The 10,339-nt window shown below is 44.6% G+C and overlaps 1 protein-coding gene across 9 annotated transcripts in view; it reads right to left on the bottom strand.

Moving 5' to 3' along the window:
• Positions 1-10,333, bottom strand: part of Mprip (myosin phosphatase Rho interacting protein) — a 155,361-nt gene extending 145,028 nt beyond the window's left edge. For all 9 annotated transcript variants that reach the window (XM_023700154.1, XM_023700155.1, XM_004640309.3 and 6 more), the window contains exon 1: positions 10,148-10,333. In XM_023700154.1, coding sequence (XP_023555922.1) covers positions 10,148-10,270 — 123 coding nt within the window. In that variant the 5' untranslated portion in view covers positions 10,271-10,333. The remainder of the gene's footprint in view (positions 1-10,147) is intronic.
• Positions 10,334-10,339: the final 6 nt, after the last annotated feature.

Raw genomic sequence — 10,339 nt, forward strand, 5'->3', positions numbered from 1 at the left:
AAAAAAAAAAGCTGCTCCCACTTCCTATGGCTCCTTCAGCCAAATGCAGGATCAGGATGTGCTGAGAAACTGCATGCAGAAAAGTGTACCATAGAGTTTCGTGGGTTTGTTAAAAAAAAAAAAAAAAAAAAAAGTGCTTCAAAAACCTACAGAGACCAAGGACATGGGTATTTCCCAATTTTGAATTTTTCTTTCTGGACAAAAAACGGTGCTTCCTGTTCAGAGCAATCTCAAAGGTGTGGTTACTACCACAGGCCAGCAGTCTGTGTGGGGGATGTGAGGTTCCCTACAGCTAAGAGCTAACAACCTGGGCAATGACCTGTGCACTGCCCTGCGCCACCACCCACACACACCCTACCTCACACCCCAGAACTAAGGAATTCAACTTAGGGTATGGCTCTATTCCTGATAGCAAAGATTAACACTTATCAGAGTCAGGAAGACCAAACAGGACTTTGGAAAAATCCACATTGGGCTTCCTATGGCCTAGGCAGGTTGCTGGATCTCTAAGGTTTCAGCTGTTCCACCTATTAAAGAGAGACAATCCCTCACCTGCTTAATGGGGTGTGGGGGTTGCTGCACACCCCCTGAAGGTTCCTCCCCTCAAGGCTAGGAGCTAGAAATCCAGTACACTGCTGATTTTTTTTTTTTTTCCAGTACTGGGGATCGAACTTGGGACCTTGCCAGGCATGTACTTATGACACTGAGTTATATCGCTGGTGACTGCTGTGATTTATTTTGCAATACACCAGCTTTACCACCAATTTTCCCTAGTCAGACAAAAACAGTACCATGTTTGTCAGTTAAATGGTCCCACCATGGGGAAGGAGAAAGTGCAGACCTGGGATGAAGGCTAGCACAGGAGCTTCACAGAACTGGGCACTATCATAGGGCCACTACAGAGTGGCTTAGTGGCTTTGGGCTGGTTATCAGCTTCTCAGAAACAGTGTTCCCTTCTTGGCTAAGGAGTAGAGAGGCATGCTTTCACCAGCCCCATTCTCCCCACCCCCACCCCCTCCCAGCCTACAAGGCTTGTGTGAGATCACAACACCTGACTCAGAATGGAGAAGCTCAGGAGGCTGCTGAGGGCCATTCCTATAGGCCATCCAGAGCCACTGTCCAGTGTAACATGCAACTCCCAAGCTGAGCCCCAGGGAAGGAAGGAACCAGAATGCTTAATGGCTACAGGCAAGAATCAGGCTGTAGTTTCCATGTGAACTAGGATGACCTGGACTGAGAAAACCAGTGAGTGGTTTGGAAGATTCCAGTTCCAGCCTCCAGAGACAAATCACCAGCAAACCAATCCCCCAGAGGTCATTATCCCTAAAGGAAGTGACAGTGCTATATAGGAGCAGTGCAGATCAGTGTTGCTTGGTCTCAGGGCAGCTGTGAGACCACTTCAATAGCTAAAGCTGGAACAAGCACAAAATCTAGGACAGAAACGACCTCCAGGCAGGACATGAAGTTCCAGGCTTCACCCATCATCCACAGCCCTGCTGCTTTTCCGGTGTCATACACTGTACTTGTGTATGAGATTCCTTTGAGAAAAGGCTCCAGGATTTAATGAAAGCCTGAAAACCATTGAACTAGTCCAACTGTGTCATGCAGGCAGGAAAGAGCAGTCTGGGAGAACAAGTTTCCCAGGACAAAAGAAGAGTCTTGTTTTCTTAGGGTGAATGCTTCCAAATTAGCATCCAGTGCTCCTGAATCTCCCTGAGCCTCCCCACAGCTCTGGTACTGGACAGCAGGTGTGTTTCTTTTACCAGGCTGAAAGGCTCTCTACCTACTTTAAGGTTAAATAGCAGCTTGAGAACAGTTTAAGTGAAAACATTCAAGTCAAACTCCTTGATTTCAGTCGAACAGAATCAGGGTCCCTGTAGTCTAGAGATACCTCAAATAAGGGTTCCTCCCCCAAGCGAGGACCCCAGCACACTTGCTGGACTAGTAATCACCATGGAGGGCTCAGAAATTACATGGCTGTATCAGCACACAACAACTTCCTGCGAAAGAAATGTGGGCATCCATTATACAGGTACGAGACCCTAAAATCACCCTCTTGGATCAACTTGCATATTTGTGCCAAGAAGACAACACAGAGAAACAAAATTTGGAGAAAAAGGTCAAGGAATGTTAGCACCCAAGGACAAGAGCTAAGAGGCAACTGTCAAACACCAGGTGAGTACAAAGGGCCACGACACACACCTCACCTGGCCAGTATTGGGGGAAGAGGGGACACATGGAGGCCAGCCCCCCTTTCACTTTCACTCACTCCCCACTGGGCTCCAACCAGAATCCTACTCCCTTCTGCCTCTGGATAGGGGTAGGATCAGAATCCAAAGAAAACTTCCAAAAACACCAAACGATTTACCAAAGATGTGATATTCACAGAACTCCCAAAACTTGGTAAAAGGAAACCAAAGGCAAGGGAAGAAAAAGAGGAGGCATAAATAGGACCAACAGATAGAACAGACCCAGCTCTCCAGGAACCTCCCAATCCTAGGTCATCTCTAGAACTCCCTCCAAGAAAAAGGAAAGAAGAGAGAAGCAGCAGCACAAATATATCTACCAAAAAAAACCCCAAATATATCTACCAGGTACAGAGGCTCCAGCTGTGTGTGGGCCAGGACTGCAAGAACCAGCAACAGGGACCACCGGCACTAGGACGGCGGTTGGTCTCAACTGAATTGTGCCGTAAGGTAAAATAAAGACGCCATAACTTACCTTATGTGTTGACATGATACTATTTTAGATATATCTGGTTAAAGAAAAATATAACTAAAATCAATTTCATTTTTTTTTTACTTTTTAATGGGCAATTATAAAAGTTTAAATCATACGTAGCTTCCATTATAGCTCCATGAGACAGTGGTGGTATAACAGGGTTTGGCAAGGTATACTCATATGCCAAATCTAGCCTGCCATCTGCTTTTTAAAGGCTCAAAACCAAGAATGATTTTTATATTTTTAAATGGTTATATAAATACCTACATAAATACCTCAATTTTGCCTGCTGGCCTTAAAAATATTTACTACCTGGCCCTTTAAGAAAAAGTTTTCCAATCCTGGTCCAGATTTTAGAAATAATTCAGTACTTACACTAGATAACAAAAGGAATACACGTATGAGGTATGTGTGGTATAATTTTTATATATTCCTTTTTTTCATTTTTGAGATAAAATTCATAGAACATAAAAACCATTTTAAGAGAACAATTCGGTGGCATTTAGTATATTTCACAATGTTGTATAATGAGCCCTCCCCTCTAGTTCTGAAACATTTCATCATCCTAAAAAAAGAACTCCCAATTCAACTATTAGTCACTCATCACCACCCTTTTCACAGCTCTGGTAACCGCTAATCTGTTTCTATGGATTTACCTATTCGAGACATCATAAAAATGGAATCACACTCTATGTATCCTTCTGTGCATATTCTTTTCTTTGGCATCATATTCTTTAGGTTCATCTAAGTGGTAAGGTGTCTTAGTACTTTGTTCCTTTGAGATCATGATACTCCATTGTAGAGAAACAAGCTGTTTACCTGCTCATCCATTGATGGATATGTAGATTGTTGCTATCTCTTGGCTACTTCAAATAGTGCTGTCATGAGCATTCACATACAAGCACTGGTTTGTTTTGGGTTTTTTTTTTTTTTTAATTTTAGGGAAGGGTATACAGGGTGTTCAGGGTCTCACTACTAGATCAGACTTGTAGTGATCCACCTGTTTACAGCCTCCCAAAAGCTGGGATTACAGGTGTGCCACCAGGCCCAGTCTCAACTGCTGTCTCAGTATGCCCCGGGGGCAGGGCTGGCAAAGCAGGCCAGGGGATTGAACCTCCAGCCCCTGAGCCTGCTTGTAAGCACAAACACTGATTTAAACATGCAAGTTTTCAATGCTTTTGGGGATATACCTCAGAGTGGAATTGCTAACTTATACAGTAATTCTGTATTTATGGAGGACCTGCTGAACTTGCAAGAGGATTCTAATTTCTTTGCATTTTCTTGAACATGCATGAAACGGGTTTTTAGAATTTCAGCCATCCTAATGGATATAAAGTGATATCGCACTATGGTCTTGCTTTGCATTTTCCTAATGACTAATAACACTGACCACCTTTTCATATGCTTTTCAGCTCTTTATAGTGCAATTGTGTGTATTTGGGGTGTTTCACACACCCTCTGTCAAATAATGCACCACGCAATGTATAATCTTCTTTAATACTACTTACAAAAGAAGTAATTCGTATTACTAATTAGTATTACTAATCTTCTTTTAATATTTTTTAACAAAAATTTATGTATTTGGTACTAAGTCTCACCATACAGCTCAGACTCATACTGATCCTCCTGTTTCAGCCTCCTCAAGGCTGGGATTACAGGCCTATTATCACCACGTATGGTCTTGGTGGCTGGCTCAATGCACCTTGAGCAGGGCCAGCACAGCATGAGGTACTGGAGATTGAACCTGGGTCCTTGCACTTGCCTAGGCAGGTGCTTAGACTGCTGAGCTCTCTCTCTGGCCCTCACCTTTTAAAAAATGAGCATATTTAAGAACGTCATCAGATCAAAGGGACTAAGGGGCCCAGAACAGATCAAACCCAACTTCATTTCCAGATAGAGAAACTGAGACCTGAGAAAGGAGATTCAACCTATCTCCCATTAAGCCAGGAATTCATGGCTCAGTAGAATAAACATTTGCCTGGCAAGCACAAGCGTCTGAGTTCAATCCCTGGTTCCACAAAAAAAAAAAAGGAGAGAGACTAGGCATGGTGGCACGTGCCTGTAATCCCAGCACTTGGGAGGCTGTAAACAGGCAGATCACTATGAGTCCGACCCAGTAGTAGTGAGACCCTGAACACCCTGTAGACCCCTCCCCCAAAACAACAACAACAACAAAAAACACCACAAAAACAAAACAAAAAACTCTTTCCTATCTCCCATTAATATAGTAGAGAAAGGCAAAAGACTAGTTTGGACACAGTGGCTCCTTCCACAGAGAGGCAGAAGAACTAAGAATCCTAAAGACCCATCCTGACGCTGAGAGCCTTGCAGCCCAGACCTGCTTCTACTACTAATCACCAACTTTCTCTGATCTACATCCCAGCCTTCCTCATGGCTCCCCCTCTTCTATACAACTATCACATGTATGTTCCCTCTACTGGCTCTTTCCTCCTGAGTAATGACACTCACTCCCATAACTTCAGCAATCACCTCCACATAAAGGAACCCAGCCCCACTTTCCCCTGGGCACCAACCATCATCTCCTAATGCCTGGGTGGACGACGCCTCCTAAACTACACTGGACATCCATCTTCACAAGCTCAAACTTACCAGCATATTTTTGATCCCTTCTCAACCTTAAATCTATTATAAATCTGTTAGTCCTAATTTCTGTTATAGGTACTGCCATCCTCCTGGACATCTTCAACCCACAATACTCTAGAGAAAAGACCTTTATAGCAAGCAATATACCTGGACTTCTTCCATAACCTCCACCAGATCTACCTTTAGCCACATGATTTTCTTGAAAACAAGTCTGAGAAATTTTTAAAGCTAAGCATAAACTACAAAAGAACTAAGTTTTAGAGACTATTAAAAAAACCTTGACCAAAGCCCTTCTTATATATGAGATATGAAATTACAAACCATTAAAAAAAAAAAATAGAGAGCTGGGGAAATAGCTCAAAAGCACCTGGCTGGTAAGCACAAGGATCTGAGTTCGATTCCTGGCACCTTATGCCACATCAGCCCCAGAACCCTGAGGTGCACCACTGCTGGCCACCAAAACCTGGTATGGTGGTGCATGCGTGTAATCCCAGGACTGGGGAGACTGAAACAGGAGGAGCACTATGATGTATATAGTGAGATCCTGTACCAAATCAATAAAAATTTAAAAACTAAGAAGAAAATAGAAATTTAATTGCATTCATTGTATTTTATATTACTTTGGTGCTGGGGATTGAACCCAGGACCTTGCATATGCTAAGCTGACCATCTATCCCTAAACTACATCCCCAGCCCCAACTACATTCATTGAAGGTCTACCAGGTAAAAAAGAAAATCAACCAGAGGTAAAGAGAAAACTGACACTTTGAAAAACTACTGGCCACATATGAGCATCAGATTACTATTTAGAAAAGGTTGCACAAACTATGCTCATATGCCCCATCCAGAGAGCTGCCTATTTTTCTAAATAAAGTTTTTTATTGGAACACATACTTGTTGGTTTATATATTATCTACAGCTCATTTTGCACCGTGATGACCAAGTTTCATAGTTGCCACAGAGACTATATGTCACATAAAGGCTAAAATATTTGCTATCTCACTTTATAGAGAAAAGATTTGCAGACCCCTGACCCAAAACATATATAGGCCAATGAGGTAGCTCAGTGGACTAAGCACCTGCTTTGGCAAACGCAAAGACCAGGGTTCAATTGTCAGTCCTGCATGCTGCACCAGCTCCGTCCCTGGGGTGCGCTGAGCAGGCAACCTAGTCCAGGCGTGGTGGCACATGCTTGTAATCCCAGAGCTGAGGAGGCTGAAAACAGGAAGATCACCACAAACCCAAGCTGCATAGACAGACCCTGTACCAAATACATAATATGAAAAACAAAAACATATACAGAAAGCCCATACAAGGGTGGGCTTAACCTCAGAGGCTTAACCTCACTGGTTTTCTTTTTTGTACTGGGAACTGAACTCATGACCTCATTCTTGCTAGGCAGGCACTGTGCTGAGCTATCCCTGGCCCTCCACTGGCAATTATTAAAGAATTAAATCATTTCATAATATCTAGTCCTGGAAATGTTACGCCACAGCCTTTTTTGGAAGGCAATTTAGTAGTATCTCTAAAAAAAAAAAAAAAAATGTAGTGCACTTGATGTCAACCCAGCCATTCTATTTTTAGGTATCTGCTCCAGAGAAATACTTGTATTCGTGCTCATAAGCACACACCCAAAAGCATTTATACAGCCATTTGCTTAAAGCATTCACTATTTATAACAGCAAAACTCATCAGTGACCTCAATGCCCAACAGTGAGAGATGGATTATGTTAGCACTACATCCCTATATGTTAGCACTACATCCCTATAGTCCAACAGGTAAAATGACTATATGTACCTATATGTAACACCAGGAAAAAAAACTCTTAAAATACTGTTAAGCAGGGGGTGAAAATCATTACAGTGCAAATACATGCACACAGTTCAAGTCTTAAAAGGTTTAAAGGTAGAGCTGAATTTACATGTACACAGAGAAATGCACAGGACAACTGAAAGAAAACAGGACTCTGTAAATGAGGGATCTGGAACTGCAAGATACTGGACTACACCTCATTACTTATACCACACCACTGTGAATTCCAGTGATGAGAAGGCAACGAACTTTTCTGCCAGAGAACAGCATTCCTGAGCACCTTCTGGAACATAACCATCTCTGACACTGCTCTCCTCATAATGTGCCCTTGGGATGTACTCATAGACCCAGAAAACAGAAATGAATGTGGTTTAAGAATTCTGGCCTTCCTTGCACTGAAAAAGTTGCTTCCCTTCTCCAAGTTTCAGTCTTCTCACTGGTAAAAGGAAGTGGTTAGATTAGCTGATCTCCTAGTCCCTTCCAGATCTGATGCCACAATACAAAGTAGGCCTTGGAAAAAGTTACTGTACCTCTCTTGGAGAAAAACAAACAAATAAAGCCCACAGCTGAAGAAATAAAGCCCAAATCAGAATGCTGAGAGGAATGTCAGCTCCTGGGAAGACAACATCCCAAGAGCAAAGCCGCAAAGCTGTCCCGCCCCTCTGGGTTGGGTGCCTGTGCCTATGGAAGACAGGGGTGGCCTTGATGATCACTAATTTATCTTCCAGCTTGAATGGTCTATGGACAATCTAAAATAAGCTGAGGGTGGGGAGGGGCAGCAGGAAGCAGGGGGTTGGGGGAAGACTGATGGGAACCAATTGGCTGAGGTTTTCTAATACAGACAGAAGGATGAGGGCAAGAGGGTGGGGGAGGGCCGGATGCCGAGAGCCACAGCAAGGCCGTTGGCAGCAGCCCTGAGTCTCCCTCCACTCTTTTCAAGAGCAGTTTCTTCCTGAAAGATCCCAGGAGGTGGAAGGCTAAACTAATCTCTCCCAGCACAAATAACCCCACTCATTATTTCAAAAATTATCACTGCAGGCTGAGACCGCCCTGTTTCAAAACCCACAATTCAACTTTGAATACAGTGAAATACTACAGTATTTTATATTTGCCTCTCTCCCAAATCCAATTAATAACCAACAGATTAAAAAAAAATAGTACCAATTCAAATATGCAGATTCCACTATAGTTTACCAGAGCTTAAAAATCAGAAAACCGATCCACCTTCATGGCATAAATACCTAATGTACCAATTTTGGCAATTATTTAAGAACCAGGACACACAAGCCTTTCTTAAAGCAGCCCTTTGCCAAAACCCAGAAACTTCTTAAATCAAAGTTGACAATCTGTGGGCTTTTTTTTTTTTTTTTTTTGGTTTGTTTGTTAAACTGTAAGAGGACAAACTTTAATAAAATATACTTCTTTGCTTTTCACAACAGTTTTATGGTGAAAGTAAGCCTGGGATCACTATCACCAATTCACAGATAAGTAAATTAAAATACAGAGGTAACCCCCCCACACACACTTGCTCAAGGTCATACTACTTAAAGTGACAGCCAAGACTAGAAGAAAAGTCTCCCAGCTCCTCCTCAACACAAACTGTTTCCCAGGAAAAAAACACCCAGATAAGAATAGAGGTTTGAGTTTTTCTTTCTTCAAAGCTCACCCCCTACCCTTAAGAACACCTTGGGTGTTCTGTCTTTCTTAACCTGACCTGTCTCACAGTTTGTGGCTTTGAAGGCTTGAAAGTTTGATTAAGCTTCTTGATCGTCTGTCTGTTGGATGCCTGGCCCAGCACACCACTGCCGCGGCCGCTGCAGGACCAAGACTTATAGTAAGCCCTAGGCCATAACCCCTGCCCTGCCACCCCACTCCAGTGGCCCTGTAAACAAATCAAATCCCACTTGCACTTAAGTGGCATTAAAAACACCAGGCCTGGGCACTTCTAAGTCATGTTTCTAAGAGGTATTTTGTTTTGTGTTGAAGAGATGCAAAAGGAGTGATACAACTGGGTCATACTGAACTGGAAAGTAAAGGGAGCTTCCCTGGCCTCATGCAGGGAGTTGTGAGAAAGCTGTGATGAGAACCGGAGCATGTGGGGCAGGACAGGGAGGGTGTACAGGTACAACCCAAGGTCCCTTAGGATCCTCAACATCAGCAGCTCAGAGAGCAATGAGAATGGAAGGCAGAAAAGGGAGCGTCCAATGACAGTGGAGACTGCAATCAAGCTTTGGAGACCTTTCCCAACACAAATCTCTCCTCTCCTAAATCACTCCAGGGTGGGGGCCGAGGACTATGGTTTTCATGTCTGTGGTTCTCAGGTGCTGGAGCCACTAAACAAGTCCAAAGCCCTCCACTGTCAGCAAGACCTGCAGGAATGAACCAACTTTCCCAGGACTCGATTCATGAGCCCACTGAACTAGGAGGGAAAGGGAAGAAAAGCAGCACCTCTCCCCTCAGCAAAAGCCTCTGGTTTACATTCATGAGCTACGTTCTCCCAAACCTGGAGATCCTCCATCTCTCTCCAGTCCCAGATGGTGACAACGGCTTAACCTCACAGGGCGAAGCCCATGGTCCACCCAGACAAGCCCGGGGCACTCTGGTGGACAAGCCTGAGTCTGGCCCTAAGACAGAGTCGGAGGGGGGTCCTGCACAGCAGTAAGCAACCCCCAGGCGCTTTGTTCCGAGTGAGAAGAACGAAGCATTTTTGAGTAACCAAAAAGCGTGAATCACACGGCAGGGGTATGGGAACGCGAAAGGATGTTATTTTTCGGATTGCTTGAGGATGTTCCCTTTGTCCCAGCTCTGTCAGGACTCTCCCGACTGCATCTACAACCCCATTTCGCCGCCACCACCGCGCTCACTCACGCACATTTTTTTTCTGCTCCATTTTTATTTTCCCGGCGGCCTTCCCAGGCGCCACCGCCCCCAGCCCGTCTCCGGGCGCGTCTCGGCGCAGGACCGGGTCTCCTGGGCCGCGACCTCGCGGCGCCCGCCCCGGCCGCTCACCTGAGTCAGGTCCTCGTCATTGAGCAGATGCGACTCGCGGGGCTTGAAGCAGTTCTGACACTTGCTCTTGTTGAAGATGTTGGCCTGGAATTTCCTGCACGGGTTCTCCTTGGCCGCCGACATGGTCGGGGGCGGCGGCGGCGCAGGCCCGGCCCGCGCGCTCCCGGCGGGGTAGGGCTCAGCGCGGCCGCC

Source organism: Octodon degus, unplaced genomic scaffold (genome assembly GCF_000260255.1).
Source record: "Octodon degus isolate 3935 unplaced genomic scaffold, OctDeg1.0 scaffold00122, whole genome shotgun sequence".
NCBI classification, from domain to species: Eukaryota; Metazoa; Chordata; class Mammalia; order Rodentia; family Octodontidae; genus Octodon; species Octodon degus.